General features: G+C 35.3%; 1 protein-coding gene across 3 annotated transcripts in view; it reads left to right on the top strand.

Annotated features, from left to right (window-relative positions):
• Positions 1 to 17,929, top strand: part of LOC145988654 (RING finger protein 141-like) — a 37,364-nt gene that overhangs the window by 8,322 nt on the left and 11,113 nt on the right. For all 3 annotated transcript variants that reach the window (XM_083123710.1, XM_083123711.1, XM_083123709.1), the window contains exons 3-4: positions 4,931 to 5,102; positions 7,036 to 7,364. In XM_083123710.1, coding sequence (XP_082979836.1) covers positions 4,931 to 5,102; positions 7,036 to 7,364 — 501 coding nt within the window. The remainder of the gene's footprint in view (positions 1 to 4,930; positions 5,103 to 7,035; positions 7,365 to 17,929) is intronic.

The raw sequence follows: 17,929 nt of genomic DNA, 5'->3' as shown, positions 1-17,929 counted from the left end.
AGAACGCGAAATGGAAATCTTGACGAAACAGAAAGCTTTACCTTCATTAGCATGGTGTTGTCTCTGACTACCACTGGCGAGCTGGTGGAGCAACAGTCCATTGCGAAATTTTGAGGAAATTGAGATTTTCAAGTGAAAAATCAGTAGAGAAGTAGAAAAAAAGAAAGGCAGAAATACAAGTTCCGCTTAAAATGACCCCTGATTACGAGGGTCACTATTTATATTTTGAGCCTAACAATGAAAAAACAGGAATTTGGCATTGAAAACTGCTTTATTGTTTTTCGAAGTATTCTCCTTTATGGTCAATACACTTTTGCATTCGTTCGAACCATTTGTCAAAGCAGTTTTTCCAATCTTCTTGAGACACCTCCATAATATGGTTTTTGAATGCATCAACGGCGTCTTCCACCGAAGAAAATCGTTGTCCACGCAATTTATTCTTGACATTCGGGAACAAGAAGAAGTCATTGGGTGCCAAATCAGGACTGTATGGCGGTTGATGTGCTCGATGTGCTTCGAGCGCGAACAACTTTTGTTGGATTGGGTTCATCTTGAAACACCCATACAGTCGACTGCTGTTTACGTTCCGGCTCATATGCATATATCCATGATTCATCACCTGTTACAATCTTATATACGTCTTTTGAAGCACCACGATTGTATTTATTGAGCATTTGTTTGCACCAATTGATGCGAGCGTCTTTTTGAGTTTTTGTCAAATTGTGTGGGATCCAACGAGAACATACCTTTCTCACAGCTAAATGATCATGTAATATTTTATATATGCTGGTGGAACTAATGCCTATGGTTGCCTCAATCTCACAGTATGTCACATGACGATCTTGCAGTATTAGGTTTTGCACAGCATCAATGTTTTCTTGAACAACTGATTTTGGACGACCTTCGCGAATCTCGTCGGTGAGTGAATGGCGGCCACGATTAAATTCGTTATACCAGCGTTTCACAGTGGCAAAGGATGGGGCTTCATCGCCAAATGTGGAAGTAAGTTGATCGATGCACTCTTGTCTTGATAATCCACGTCGAAGATCGTAAAAAATCATCGCACGAAAATGTTCTCGAGTTAATTCCATTTTATTGTTGTCGTGCAATCTCCAAGGCAACATAAACAACACAAATCAAGCTATTGACAAAACATTTGAAGTACGTTATGGTCAATAATGCCACACGATTCCGTGCAAACGTCAAATCGCGCCTAACTTCAATCAGTGTTGGCAAGGCTCAAAATATAAATAGTGGCCCTCGTACCATTTCTGTCTTCAAGTACAATTTTAATACAATGAAATCTGTAAATATACAAAATATTTTATTGTGTATCAACCCCCCCCCCCCCCCCAAATGAAGTTATGTATTATCCACATTTACAATTCCAGTCCCTCCCGAAAATAATCCTGCGTATGCCAGTGCAGAGTACTATATCGATGATATTAACAACTAGCGATGCATTACAATGAATAATACATTATACAAGAGTCTTCTCAATACTTTGTCTTAATAATGCTTATTAAAAGAATCAATTTGTGCAAGTGTTATTTTGTGCTTGATCAAGGATTGGATGTTTTCTTCAGCTCGATGACAAAAAATATCTGCTCTGCTTAAGGAAAATAAATCATCAGAAAAAAAAGAATCCAAATTTGTGTAAAGATACTGCACAGGAGGATAATTCTGTCAGAACAATCGAATCTACAAGGCATGACAAATAATAATAATAATAATTAACAAGCAAAGTGTAAAAAAAGAGAAGCACAAAGGATGAAGGCAATATAGACGTCCTGATATATAATATATAATGCTAAGTCCCCTAGCAACAATGCATCTCAAGGAAACTTATATAAATGCTATAATACCATTACGTACGTTTAACAGTAGTAACAAATTTACTTCACACGGAAAAGAAAAATGTAGTGAAATATGTAAAAAAAAATAACAAACTGGAATGTACCAATGCAATATCTGACGAGACTGAGCGGAAAGGTTCCAGATATTCACGAACAGGATCGCTGTTCTAACGATTTCCTTATCTTACTCGGTAAACTAATGTAAATCCAAAAACAGCGAAACTTCTTATATAATAATTTGTGAGCGTTTCTAGTATCGACGATATTCATAAAAGAATGTGCAAAGAGTCAAGACAAGAATATACTCTTTTTTTATTGAAGCATTCATATTTTCCTAAACACTCATGTATTGAATTTGTTCAAGTTTGCAGATGAATTTTTTGTTTGGCCCCTATTACGTCCCCACTATGCCAGTTGGCAAGGCCGCACGCAAAAGCTGAGCAAGTGGGCACATGTCCTCGGTTTATGTCAAATGGCCAATTCCAACCCAACTAGTAGCAGTTTTCTTCAAAGGAGATCGTGCTATCGCTCGAAGTGGGGGATGTACCGAGTGGTGCCAAGTGTGTGTGTGTGTGTGTGTGTAAATAGGTTGAGGAAGGATTAGGTCTTGTTTCCTCAACATTTGATCATGGAGTGGAGTGCACGGACTCGCAAGTTACAGCAGTGCAGAAATATAAAACATATATGCATAATATGTAACTTATTTTAAACCTTTAAAACACGCGACATTTTTTTTTACAAATGTTTCAAACACAGTGTTTATTTAGACTTGTTTAAAATACATTTTCATACTTGATATTTGATACTTTGGGTATTTGCGTGTTTTGTAACTTTGTATTTTCATTCAATCTGTGTCATTTTGTTTATTGTGCACAATGGCTGAAAATATATATTCAGTAAACAAAGAAACACATTGTAAGGAGTACCTGTGGGGTCCATTTAAAGCACCTGGCCTTTTTTTTAACATTTATAAAACTTAATAGTATATGTATGAAACAGATTTGTTCTGCACTTGACACACTGCACATAGTTGTTAATGTCAATATTTTGGTGCAGTCACGATGAAATGTATTTCAGAAGACAGAATAGCTTGCACTTGGATATTGTTGATTAGTTGAACTTTCTCGAATAGCTTACATGCAAGATTTAAGAGTAGCGTAAATAGGTATTTGAAGAAGTTTATCAAGTGTTTACTTTATAACTAGACACACAGTTCTTCCTAACAGATTCCTTATTAATCATCATTCTTAGAAAATAAGTCTTTTTAGCATTGTTTTAAATGTTTCATTTGTTTAAAACAAAAAAAGTTTCATTTGTTTAAAACAAAAAAAGTTGTATTTGTTTATTTTTAAAAAACACAAATTTTGCCAACTGTGCATGTCATTTTCACGGAGTTTTTCACGTGTGCTGCCAACAAGCTGTCGAACAAGACTGATGCATGTATCCACACTGCAGTGCTGTGGGGACGTTCAACAATATCGCCAAAGCAGTGCAGCCTTGCCAGCTGGCATAGTGGGGATGCACCTTTACGTTGAATCTTGGCCTGGCGTAGCCAGGGGATGGCTTTTGGAGCTGAAGGTGCATCCACCTGAAAGTAAAAAAAATGCATGTTTACTATCCTTTAAACAATTCCCCCCCAAACAGTATGTTTTTGAATATCTGTGTATTGTATGTACTTTCATTAAAAAAAATGTTTCAAGTAAAAAATATGAAGGATCACGAACAAAATATTTGGCAGCGGTAAGCTTCCCCCTCCTTCAAAAAAGATTCGTTGCTGTGCTGCTGCGTTGAAGTAAGAGAATTTTTTCCAGATTCTTCATCCAGTTAATTATCAGAGATTCAGACCATCCTGATTTAGTTTCAAGAAGGTACTACACTGATATATAAGTTGATAACAAAAAATGGGAAAGCAGAGTGTATGGGGTAGAAGTTAATTTCTTGTACAAGTGGGAGGGGAGGAGGCAGGCTCATAGCCAGAATTTTATTTGGCGGGGGGAAGGTGCTCATTTCTTATGAGCAGCTGCCATTGCAGCCCCCTTAGCCCTCCCTCCCCCCTGGCCACTTGCCTGTGGGGAGAGGGACTAGCTAACTTTTGTACATTCGTCCTACTCTGGCATCATAATTTTCTTATCGCCAAGGGGCCCCCCAATATTTCATTTGCAGGGGCCCGCCAGAGAACTGCGCTATGCCACTGATGCAGGTATACTCTCAGGACTCAACATAGCTGCTAGCTGTTACCAACTACCAACCCATCTGTTTCTGGTTAGAGCCATCTTGTTCAATCCCTGTAACCATATCTGGCTGCACTGCAGCACCCTTTGCCTTGTCTCATACTAATGTTATACTCCAACCAGACTGCAAGTATTTCCTTAAATTTTGCTATTATGTGAAGTTAGTTGCATTCACCCACAACTTTTTTGTCTAAACCAGATATTTTGATAAAATTAGTTGAAAACACTGGTTATACTTCTATATAACAGTCACAGTTCCAACATGGCAGATATTGTCAGTCATGAACAACATTATGTTCTTTGCAATTATCATTGAAAAGTGTTTTCAGTGACTATTTTTTTTTTGTTGGGGAGCGGGTTAAAAAGTGTAATCTTGCTGAAGTTTATCACCATTTGCAGATAGTTGAACCATACAATTACAAAGTGGTGCACATTGTTCGAGAATTGGAAGATGACTTCCCGCAGAGATGAAACTCACCTGTGACAAGTCACCACTTTGAATGCAATCCTCAATTAAAATTTTTTAAATAGGCAAATCACAGTGTAGAAGACTAATTGAGAGTTTCACCTGGAAGTCTACTAAGTGTATATGGTTCTCGTACAGCATAGTGTGCCATACTACAACATGTGTTCAAATAGTCTTCATAATTGTGCTTTCAAATAAATACAAGATTAGCCAAGACTTGTTAGGTGTAACTGCAACTAACTGTATTATATTTGACATTACCAAAGAATGTGTGCTGAAACGTATAAAAATGTCGATATAAAATGCAGTGTATGTGCAAATTAAAGCTAAATTTATTATCATATTTCAATTATTACTTTCTTCCCATATTTGTGTAGATCCAAAACATGTATTGATTTGGATGGAAAGCAGCTAATTTTTGCTGTAAAGAAAGGAACTGATTCTACACTGTTATGGAAAGGAACCGTTCGAATTGCCTGTGTGAAGATCGATGAGTCATCTGAGAAAGTAGAGAGCTACAGGTTATTGAACCTCAGGCAGTTTCTTAGGGTAAGGAAAGCTTGGTTTGTTTATTTTTTGCTGTAAATATTGACATGCTAATACTTGAAACATGCCTATCCCCCAGAAAGACAGCATTCTGTGCAATGATTAATACTATTCGCTCTTCCAATAATTCCAAGCATCTACTGGTCCCACTTGTGATATTAATTATTCTAATGGAAGATCACTCTCCAAAAAAAATCTTTTTTCGATTGTTGTGTGGTGGGTTGATTCAACATATTGCAGTCTGAAGTTTGATACACAGCATTGCCAAATGAACATATGTACTCAGAGTCATTTATACACTAATACCTGTGTGTCTCCTATTGACACATGTTATTCTTATTCTTGTTGAGCACTTAAAATTAGTAAAGACTTCCTATTTCAATTTTTAACCACAGTTGATCATTTTCTGAAATGATACACTTAAGCTCTCAGGCATAGGCTGCTTGGTGTGAGGGGTAAAACGTTGTCAATCAGGGGTGACAATACTTCTACTATGTCTTCAAAATAACTTTTCAATATTTAAGACTATCATTAAAGTAGTATGATCGGTTTTCAGCAATAGATAGTGTGTTGAAAGGTAGTGGAAATCCCAAAGTGGGTGTAGAAAACATGTGAAGACTCTTCTGACACCGGAATTTCCACCAGTGTCCTTTCAATACACTAATGGTTACCAAAAAATGATCATAACACTTCAAGTCAAAAGCTTGTTACTGAAGACACTGTGAAAGGCTTGTTACTCCTGACTGACCAGTTTTGATTCTGCATTCCACAATATAACCTGTACTCAGTAGACCAGAGTCTTAGAAAAAGCTGCCGCTGCGATTCTGAGACAGTAAAAAGTTTCCACGTATACATGTGAGCATCTGTTTCTCTTCCATCAAGAATCACAGCTGTATGACCTGAAATAAAAAATCATTTACTTTGAAAATGTTGGAGTTTCCTGGCAGAAATTGTGTATTACTTGTACGAGTTTCATTCGGAAAGTTCTGCCTGTTTTTTCACAGAGTACTATGAGTAAATGACACAGAGTAAATGACCAAATGTATTCTGCAACAGGTCAATAAAATAAAAAACTAATTCTCTTCATAACTTTTTTTCTGAAAAGAAACTGGTAGGACTTTCTGAACGACCTTCGTAATATAGTTGCACTGTTTACGCAAATGTACAATAATTCCATGTAACTTGAAAAGAAAACTTTTTTTTTGTCTCAACACCTCCCTGCCATCAGATATGTTTTTCCTGCACAAGTTACATGGTTTATTGTACACTCCTGTTTAAATATAGTGGCATTCTTTATAGGGTTGAACGGTTGATGTATGTGCCACTTTATTTGAACAGGAGAGTACATTTGTGTAAGAAGTGAATTTTAACTGTGGTGAAAAGCCGACCACCCTGGCAGAGTGGTTAGCACAGCACGCTGTGATGCCAGGGGTCCCAGATTTGAATCCCAGCCTGTTCATCATATCATCACCCATCCTCATCTTCGGAATTAGCCAAAATGGCAGAAAAGCAAAGTAAAGTAATCCAAATCAATCAATTAACTGTGGTCGAGCAATGATATTAAGCATAATTCTTCTTGTGGGGCCTCCCCGATGGCACAGTGGTAGTGTCGTTGCCTTGTAATCAAGGGGTCCTAGGTTCGATGCCTGGTGGAGGCACATAGTGGTTCGGGTCCCACTTTAAACTGTAGGTCCAGTCCCGATTAGCCTTCCTGTGCATAAAGTGGACAAACACTAAATCAATCAATCAATAATTCTTCTTGTATGTACATAAAACTTACATTGTAGAATTCTTCTTCTAGTTTACAGTTGTTAGAAGAAGAATTTAAACATAGTTGAACTGATTTAAAGTCTGAATATCTTGTTATGGAACGGGTAGCAATGAAAATTTAAACAGCTTTAAAATAAACTAATAGCTAAATTCATTTGTACTTTAGGTATTTAGAACAATGCAGTGCCAGATTGAAGCCCAACATGGTGCACAACAACACAATAATCTACAGTCTAGTAGAGAAACAAGTGAATTACAAAGGATGTCAAGCGAAAGTGCAAGTGAAGTTAGTGCTTCTCAAGAGACTTGTAGTTTGGGTGCTGATAACTATTTGTCAAAGAAAATACAGACTCCATACTCAGCTTCCATGTTCCTGCAAGAAGTCGATGCCTCTTGTGGAGAAAATTTAGATGAGTGCTGCATATGTCTAGAACGGAAACCAGATGTAATACTTCCTTGTGCACATAGTTACTGTTCACAGTGCATACAAACATGGTATGTATTTTTAATTCACTTGAAGATTGCAGCAATTCTTAGATTTAAATTTTTTAAAAATATATGTTTGAACAGATTGATCAAAAGTTGCATGGCCCTAACTTTAATTTTTCTAAAATGAAAACTGTAAGGAATATTCACATTTTATTTACATTATAAAGTGTCACACATTCAGATTTCATAAAAATTTCACTTTACAAAACAAAGTCATAATCCAACATGTAAAAATTGACATATGGAATAAGTCAGAGTATAATTATTTTCCAAACTGCCAATGAAAGAAGCTATTCAATGATCAAAATTATTCCTGTACTGTATTGAATATTTTTTGTTACTCTTGAGGTGAAGTTGTGTTTTTTTTTTCTATAATTTTTGGGCAATTGTCCATATCACTGGGCTCACATTAGTAAGAGATACAGCACCTTGAATAGGTAGTGTGCTCTCTGGTGGTTCCTCTACATTATGATGTCTACTAGAGGTGCTGGGTGTCAGCATCATTACGTGGTATTTTTTGTTGCAATGTCTGATTCTTTTACATGAAGCATTTCTATCAATGTGATAATTGCTATATTTGGTACAGTGGTCGTGAAGATATTAACAGACATTCTAGACAGTCGACCACATCCAGTTATCTTGAATTTCATTAATAATAAGGGAGAAATGCGCATGGAATGCTCTTCATAACTCTGAATTTTTGTGTATGAATTACACAAAGAGGTTCATTATTATTATTATTGTACACATTTTTTAAAAGAAATGCACACTCACTTCCGCTTGAAACTAATCGTGGTGATGATGATAGCTGATGATTGCATGAAATGACAAAGGAAAACCTACATAACTCCCTTAGTGCCATCGACATGAGTATAAGCAGACCAATGGGACAAGCAATACAAGATGTTCACACTGAAGTTACTAGTGACACAAACACTTCCGGACTGTAAAATATCATTCATTGTGCATGACAGTCCAGCAAACCATGTCTTATTCACGTGCCGCTTGTTACTTCTGTCGGAAAGCTCCTTAAAGGAAGGGTACTCAGACCAAAGTGATATGCCACAGGTGGAGTTTGCAACGAGGTGACAAGCGACATGATGCCTTCAGTCTATTAGCAAGGGTTTGCTGCTAATTGTGAGAACAACAGATCTAGGGGACACGATAAGCCGTATGTGCCGCTCAAACTGATCCATTTCCTCAATAGTTTGCGACATGGCCTGTGCAGCTTATCATGCTGCTACAGTGTGAAATGTTGCTCTTTATTGGCTCATTCCCAAGTGACATGTGTCGCATGTCGCTTCAGTCTGAAAGCTGCCTTGGACCGAAGGTCTCGTGTCGTGTGTTGTGTGCCCCTTTGGTCTAAAATCGTGAGAAAACGGTTCAGTCCGAGCTTGTGTCCCTACGGTTCAAAAGGCTGCATTGATTACCGACTGCTCGCTTCCATGCAACACATGTGATTTGTCTCCTAGGTATGAAATATCTCTCAGGATATTATTTATATTCTAATAACATATAAAATAGACTCTACATGTATAAACACAATCCAATACTTGACATCCAGAATCACATTGCGATGTTTCTTCTTGTGTTACCCATGCTATTTATTTATTTTACTTTTCTTTCCAAATTAGTGGCATTTCGTGACTGCAAATCACTTCACAAATATAACTGTTTCCATCAATTCACTTACTGCCTTTGAAGATAAAAGATAAACAAATCTAAACAATGTATTCTAAAAACGAACTAAGCTGCATTGCTTTCATAAGAAAATCACAAGCGATACTGATCACACTGTCATCTGCCTCTGGAACCAGTTTTTTGGGTCGTTTTGCACACTACCTATTCAAGGTGCTGTAGTAAGTGAGAAATAAAAACACCTGTGGTGGTTCAAAATTAGATAAAAACCCAGCTGTTTTTTATCAACACTTTAACCACAATGGGAAGGTTCATATGTCTAATTATAATAAGGTCCTGTGATTTACTATCAAAGTGACTCTTGTGAAACCAATATTATGAATGGAAGAACTTATGTCATGTGGGTAAAATATTAGCTGCATGTAATCCATGCTACTGAAATCTAGAAGCATTCCACATGTCCATATAAATTTATGTAATGTGTTAACCACATTCACAGGGAAAACAATAGTCAAAGAATGTTGAAGGGCCTCCACAATGGCATAGTGCTAATGTTGCCACCTTGTAATTATTGGGTCCCAAGATTTGATACCTGGTGGAGGCACATTGCACAGTGGTTTGGATCCCACTTTAAAATGTAGGTCCAGTACCGTTTGTCTATCTGTCCATAAACTTGACTTAAAACAGCAATTGAATTCATAGGAAGTTGCCATTTCATACTGTTTGCCATCAACATTATAACCTTAACTTAGATAAGTCACAACACATTTCTAATTTCAGCGATGCTTTGATTTGGGATCTCCTGAAACATTTCTTCATGGATGAAAAAAATTCTATTACAAGGAGAAATATGTATAAAATTGATTGAAAGGTACAAAGTAAATAAAGTATAAATTGGAGACTTTCTCTGAAATTTTAGTTTTACTGTTAATTTCACCATAGTAAACACTGATGCCCGTTTGCACCAACGTCGATTTACTCGTGAGTAAGAGTAAACTCAAGAGTTAACCCACGAATCGGCTGTTTATCTGTTGCACCAACAGAAACGCCGGGTAATCTGGGAGTAAAAAAGAGGGTCAACCTTACCCTTCGAGATCAGCGAGTAAAAGCTGAGTTAATCCACGTGCAGCAGAGTAATGGCAGCCATCTGCAACCGGCAATGTATCACTTCAGAATTTCAAAAGTAAATAAATGTTGAATAGGAAGTAATAGATTCATCTCAAAAGCTAGAAATATATAGATTTTCTTGTATGTACGCATTGCTTGCATTATAGAATTATTTTCCTGTAGTTTACGGTTATTACAAGCATAAGAAAACAGTTTTTCTTTGTGACGTTTCAGGAGAACACACGCTCCTTTCATCAGACATTTATTTTCATTTTGATTAAAGATACAGTTATAACAATGGTTAGTAATTTTTTAAACAAAAATAATCTGTTATATAATGGATGTTGTCAATGTTACATTGTTGTAATATAGCAACTTAACTGTGAAAAAAACAGTCTGTTTTATTTTTATTTCAGATTTAAAAAAAAAAAAAATAAATAAATAAATAAATAAATAAATAAAAAAAAAAATTATGAATCCAAAATATCATCAGGTAATTCAAATTCATCATTGATTTCACAAAGTCTCTTGATGTTTTCTGTTATATTAAATTTTAAAGATGGTGGCTTACTCCATTTGTGAAAAAGAAAACTCCATACTGGATCTATGTTACCATTTTCATTATTTAATTTATTCCAGTGTTCTTCTGCAATGAACGAAGCTTCCCAGACATTCAACTCTGTGTTTCCCGTTAATCTTTTTAAAACCCTTCTCTTTTTAATCAAATGCTTCTCTTCGATGATATGACTTGACAAACCTGTTCTTGGGTTTAGATTTATAATGTCCAAATCGTGTTCGTGCCATCTTATTGCCATTTTCCTTGCTGTTTGTCCCACATAATCTTTTGAACATGAACAACTTATATTATATATTCCTGTGGTTTCCACATCTGGTAGAGAGTTTCTCATTTTGAATTCATTAAATGTACATTCCAAACTTCTTGGTGATCTAAAAACAATTTTGAAATTAAAACTTCTAAAAATTTTTGCAATTTTATGTGAGAATCCCTTGTGGAATGGAATGCACACAAATTTCTTTTCAACAGATTTTTCATCTTTGTCTGTATTTCTCTTTTCCTTTAGTTTTCTTGCAACTTGTTTTTTGATTTGGTTTATTCTGTTAGTGTGAAAACCATTTTCTTTTGCTATATTAAAGAGCCTTTCTTCTTCATTTTTGATATCCTCATTATTAGAACATAGTCTTTGTGCTCTCAGGAAAAAATTAAAAAATATGTTATCCATTGTTATACGCGAATGTTCTGATTTGGCATGGATGTATTTTTCCCCCGCTAATTTTTTCCTATGGACTGATGTTTGAATTGTTGAGTTAGTTGTCTTAATTTGCAGATCAAGGAAAGAAATTACATTGTCATTCATGGGTTCACAAGTGAATTTTATGCGACGATGTGATTCATTTAACAATTTAAATACGTCCATGATGGTGTTCTCATTTTTAGCGATAATTAGCACATCATCCACATATCTGATGTAGAGTTTGATATCCGCACCTATGGCATTAACAATTGGAGATTCTATGTAATGAAGGAAAATGCTGGAGATGATTCCGGATACTGGGTTTCCCATTGATAGACCATTACTTTGCTGATATATTTTGCCATCAAATATAAAGTAATTGTAATTTGCACATACAGTAAACCATCGAACCATTTCCCATGATTCTACTGGGTTAACCTTCATCACAATAAGCCATCTGTGTAATGCATCTGTGGCACCTTCTATTGGGACACTAGGATATAAATTTTCAACATCAAAACTTGCAATACGATACTCATTATTCCAAACAATATTTTTTAGTTTCTGTTTCACTTCAAATGCATTTTTAACACTGAATGGTGTTTGTTGTTTAATTATAGCAAGTCTTTCAACTAAATATTTGGATAGTTTGTATGCAGGATGTGTGAAAGTTGCAATGATGGGTCGTATTGGAGTTCCCGGTTTGTGAGTTTTTGGTAGTCCAAAGGCAATCGGCAGGGTTGAATTTTTGACAATGAGTTTTTTCTTCATTTCTCTTGGTATCGTGATACTGGTTCCAATTACTTTCTTTACCTCATTTATTATTTTAGTTATAGGGTTTCGAGAGGTTTCTGTGAAATTGTTTACTTTGAAACATTCTTCCATTTTTTCTTTATAGTCCTTAATTCGGATAAGGACAGGTTTATTTTCCTTGTCCGATTTTATTAAGAAAATGTTGTTTTCTTTCAACCAGATCTTGAAACCATGAACTTTTTTCCCCAACCTTATATGCTCTTTCTCCCGTTCCGTGTATTTTGGACCTCTGTTATTTCTTCTGTTGTATTCAAAACTTAACCGTTCATCAAGAGCATCATGTGTGAGACTTCGTAATTTTCTCTTTTCCTCCTCATCATCTAAGAAATTCAGTGCTTTCTCTATTGAAATCACAAAATCTTCCTTGTGTATATAAGCACTACCAACTGAAAATTTCATTCCGAATTGAAAAATTTCTATATACTCATCAGGTACCTCAATATCCGTAAGATTTATAAATAATCTGTTGTCAATGTTCTTAGTTTCTATTTTACCAGTGACATTAACTGCTTCCCTTCTTTCATTGTTGTTGTATATAACTTGTTCTTCTTGAATTAGCTGGTAGAATTTCCTATCAAGTCTCCTTTCTGAAAGCTTGATGTAGTGTTCTACGACTTGTTGTGTAGCTCTGTTTACTTTATCCCATATGAGTGGATGCAAGGAATTTGATAATGTTATGTGGAGATCATATGTCTTACGAGAAAGGCTGTCCAATTCTGAGTACGAGTCCCTGATTAGTCGTCCTATCATTAACATTTGTAGCTTTCCTTTAAATTCACTGGTGTAGGTATTACGAGTTCGAACTTTCCACTTCAAAAAATTTGGCACTATATTGTTTAACTTGCATCTTCTCAAAAATTTGATTCTCTGAAGTGTTGTTTGAATCTTGATTTGACATTGCTGGAATGTACGTACCTCTCTCCCCGTAATAGATGAATAATAGTTTTTCTTGTATGTACGCATTGCTTGCATTATAGAATTATTTTCCTGTAGTTTACGGTTATTACAAGCATAAGAAAACAGTTTTCTTATGCTTGTAATAACCGTAAACTACAGGAAAATAATTCTATAATGCAAGCAATGCGTACATACAAGAAAAACTATTATTCATCTATTACGGGGAGAGAGGTACGTACATTCCAGCAATGTCAAATCAAGATTCAAACAACACTTCAGAGAATCAAATTTTTGAGAAGATGCAAGTTAAACAATATAGTGCCAAATTTTTTGAAGTGGAAAGTTCGAACTCGTAATACCTACACCAGTGAATTTAAAGGAAAGCTACAAATGTTAATGATAGGACGACTAATCAGGGACTCGTACTCAGAATTGGACAGCCTTTCTCGTAAGACATATGATCTCCACATAACATTATCAAATTCCTTGCATCCACTCATATGGGATAAAGTAAACAGAGCTACACAACAAGTCGTAGAACACTACATCAAGCTTTCAGAAAGGAGACTTGATAGGAAATTCTACCAGCTAATTCAAGAAGAACAAGTTATATACAACAACAATGAAAGAAGGGAAGCAGTTAATGTCACTGGTAAAATAGAAACTAAGAACATTGACAACAGATTATTTATAAATCTTACGGATATTGAGGTACCTGATGAGTATATAGAAATTTTTCAATTCGGAATGAAATTTTCAGTTGGTAGTGCTTATATACACAAGGAAGATTTTGTGATTTCAATAGAGAAAGCACTGAATTTCTTAGATGATGAGGAGGAAAAGAGAAAATTACGAAGTCTCACACATGATGCTCTTGATGAACGGTTAAGTTTTGAATACAACAGAAGAAATAACAGAGGTCCAAAATACACGGAACGGGAGAAAGAGCATATAAGGTTGGGGAAAAAAGTTCATGGTTTCAAGATCTGGTTGAAAGAAAACAACATTTTCTTAATAAAATCGGACAAGGAAAATAAACCTGTCCTTATCCGAATTAAGGACTATAAAGAAAAAATGGAAGAATGTTTCAAAGTAAACAATTTCACAGAAACCTCTCGAAACCCTATAACTAAAATAATAAATGAGGTAAAGAAAGTAATTGAAACCAGTATCACGATACCAAGAGAAATGAAGAAAAAACTCATTGTCAAAAATTCAACCCTGCCGATTGCCTTTGGACTACCAAAAACTCACAAACCGGGAACTCCAATACGACCCATCATTGCAACTTTCACACATCCTGCATACAAACTATCCAAATATTTAGTTGAAAGACTTGCTATAATTAAACAACAAACACCATTCAGTGTTAAAAATGCATTTGAAGTGAAACAGAAACTAAAAAATATTGTTTGGAATAATGAGTATCGTATTGCAAGTTTTGATGTTGAAAATTTATATCCTAGTGTCCCAATAGAAGGTGCCACAGATGCATTACACAGATGGCTTATTGAGATGAAGGTTAACCCAGTAGAATCATGGGAAATGGTTCGATGGTTTACTGTATGTGCAAATTACAATTACTTTATATTTGATGGCAAAATATATCAGCAAAGTAATGGTCTATCAATGGGAAACCCAGTATCCGGAATCATCTCCAGCATTTTCCTTCATTACATAGAATCTCCAATTGTTAATGCCATAGGTGCGGATATCAAACTCTACATCAGATATGTGGATGATGTGCTAATTATCGCTAAAAATGAGAACACCATCATGGACGTATTTAAATTGTTAAATGAATCACATCGTCGCATAAAATTCACTTGTGAACCCATGAATGACAATGTAATTTCTTTCCTTGATCTGCAAATTAAGACAACTAACTCAACAATTCAAACATCAGTCCATAGGAAAAAATTAGCGGGGGAAAAATACATCCATGCCAAATCAGAACATTCGCGTATAACAATGGATAACATATTTTTTAATTTTTTCCTGAGAGCACAAAGACTATGTTCTAATAATGAGGATATCAAAAATGAAGAAGAAAGGCTCTTTAATATAGCAAAAGAAAATGGTTTTCACACTAACAGAATAAACCAAATCAAAAAACAAGTTGCAAGAAAACTAAAGGAAAAGAGAAATACAGACAAAGATGAAAAATCTGTTGAAAAGAAATTTGTGTGCATTCCATTCCACAAGGGATTCTCACATAAAATTGCAAAAATTTTTAGAAGTTTTAATTTCAAAATTGTTTTTAGATCACCAAGAAGTTTGGAATGTACATTTAATGAATTCAAAATGAGAAACTCTCTACCAGATGTGGAAACCACAGGAATATATAATATAAGTTGTTCATGTTCAAAAGATTATGTGGGACAAACAGCAAGGAAAATGGCAATAAGATGGCACGAACACGATTTGGACATTATAAATCTAAACCCAAGAACAGGTTTGTCAAGTCATATCATCGAAGAGAAGCATTTGATTAAAAAGAGAAGGGTTTTAAAAAGATTAACGGGAAACACAGAGTTGAATGTCTGGGAAGCTTCGTTCATTGCAGAAGAACACTGGAATAAATTAAATAATGAAAATGGTAACATAGATCCAGTATGGAGTTTTCTTTTTCACAAATGGAGTAAGCCACCATCTTTAAAATTTAATATAACAGAAAACATCAAGAGACTTTGTGAAATCAATGATGAATTTGAATTACCTGATGATATTTTGGATTCATAATTATTTTTTTTTATTTATTTATTTATTTATTTATTTATTTTTTTTTTTTAAATCTGAAATAAAAATAAAACAGACTGTTTTTTTCACAGTTAAGTTGCTATATTACAACAATGTAACATTGACAACATCCATTATATAACAGATTATTTTTGTTTAAAAAATTACTAACCATTGTTATAACTGTATCTTTAATCAAAATGAAAATAAATGTCTGATGAAAGGAGCGTGTGTTCTCCTGAAACGTCACAAAGAAAAACTGTTTTCTTATGCTTGTAATAACCGTAAACTACAGGAAAATAATAGAAATATATAGTATGTCACTATGTATATACTTTGGGAAATGTTTACTGTACATATTATGCAGTACATAGTTTGCAAAATTGCACGTGCAATACAAGCATACACATACACGCAGAAACCAGTAGCAATGTAAACATTAGCTATAAAAAAACAATTGTGAATGCTACATTGAGATAGATGCATATACAAATATAAATGTAACACTACAATTGCAAGCTGCACTAATATATCAAAATTTATTCACGTAAATATGTTTTTCCCCATTTTTATTCCGTGCTTGAAACTTTCTCATGCACGTTGTTTGTCACTGTTTTGAATACCAATGTCCAGGTACCGTTATTTACACCCTTTCCTTGTTCCCTATGACACCACGTGTAGAACCTGAACCCCGCCAATCATGCCTTCTCGAAAAGAGTAGCCAATCACGCAGTTCCATTTGTATGACGTTTAACACTTGCTTTGAGGCTAGCTACCCTCCTAGGGTTAATCCAGAGTTTCGCGACTCGCTACAGAAGGTGATCGTTACTCAAGGATTACCCTGACCCACGGATCTTTTTACTTGCGAGTTAGTACAACGTTGATGCAAACGGGCATCAGAATAATTTCATTTAACCCCATAAATTTTTATTCCAGATTTATCCATTTATGATCTTGTAAACAACAAACGTTTGATCCCAGATTTCCTGATCAAGAATTAAGCAGTATATCAGAGTAGAAAAATTACTATGTTTTCATTTGTAGTAGCAAAAACTGTGATTGTACAAAAAAAAATGCTCAGTACTAAACACAATAAACTGATGTAGCTGTAAGAGCAGTGTCAGAAATAACATTTAGTTTGCCACACGGGAGACCTGGGTTGGGTGATCTAAGGTTGGAATTTTTCCAGCCTTGTCCCTGTGGTGCTGATCACATCACCTCCAAAATGGCCAAGATCGAGAATGTGTCGGGCCCTACCCTCACATCCCCTAAATGTGCCTCAAGTGTACAACACTGTAGTATCATGGCACGGTGCTATATGCATGGGGAAATTTGCCTTTACCGTAACTTACTTTTGTATGCCTTAATAAAATATTGTGCACATTGTTGAAATACATATTGGCACACATGCCATGTGCTGGAACAGAAATTTAAGCTTCAGTCAGTAGTTTGTCACTTCTCATTCACATACAAGCGAAAGTGAGAAAGAAATAAGAAATGTTCCATATTGATTTCTCATGTACACTCTTGTTCAGATGAAGTGGCACACTTCAACTGTCCAACCTTATAAAATGTGCACTTTATGTGAACAGGAGTGTATATACCGAGATAGGATGAAATGATATTATTTTCTGGTTACTACTTGTGTAGTTTGAGACTACACAAGCAGGTGTCAATAGTACACAGTCCTAAATCCACCATAGCTTGATGCAGGAAGACCAGGAAGAACCGTGCATCTACTTCAGATCTGTAGATTCTTCAATATCTGTAAAATATTAATTATGGATTGACCCGTATGTCTTTCACACACACAAAATTTATCCAAACTGAATAAACAGAAGCAATGTAAATTCAATAATTCATCACCTCCTTAACTTGTGTATGTGACCAGCTTATTATTTTATTTTTTCTTTATTTTAGTTGTAAAAAGTTGCTTTTCTGTCACTTTTTGCTAATTGTAATGATGAGGATGAGTAATGATCAGATGAAAATTGATGAAGGGATACTCACAAACACCCATACCGAGGCTGCGATTCAAACCCAGGAACTTAGGCAGTGAGATCAAAATGCAACACATGAACATGCTCGGGCATCAAGCCAAAACCAGGTTCTTATTTGAAGGGG

The sequence above is a fragment of the Lepisma saccharinum genome, chromosome 6 (assembly GCF_977018435.1).
Source record: "Lepisma saccharinum chromosome 6, izLepSacc3.1, whole genome shotgun sequence".
Lineage (NCBI taxonomy): Eukaryota > Metazoa > Arthropoda > Insecta > Zygentoma > Lepismatidae > Lepisma > Lepisma saccharinum.
This window is presented reverse-complemented; position numbering and strand designations above follow the sequence as displayed.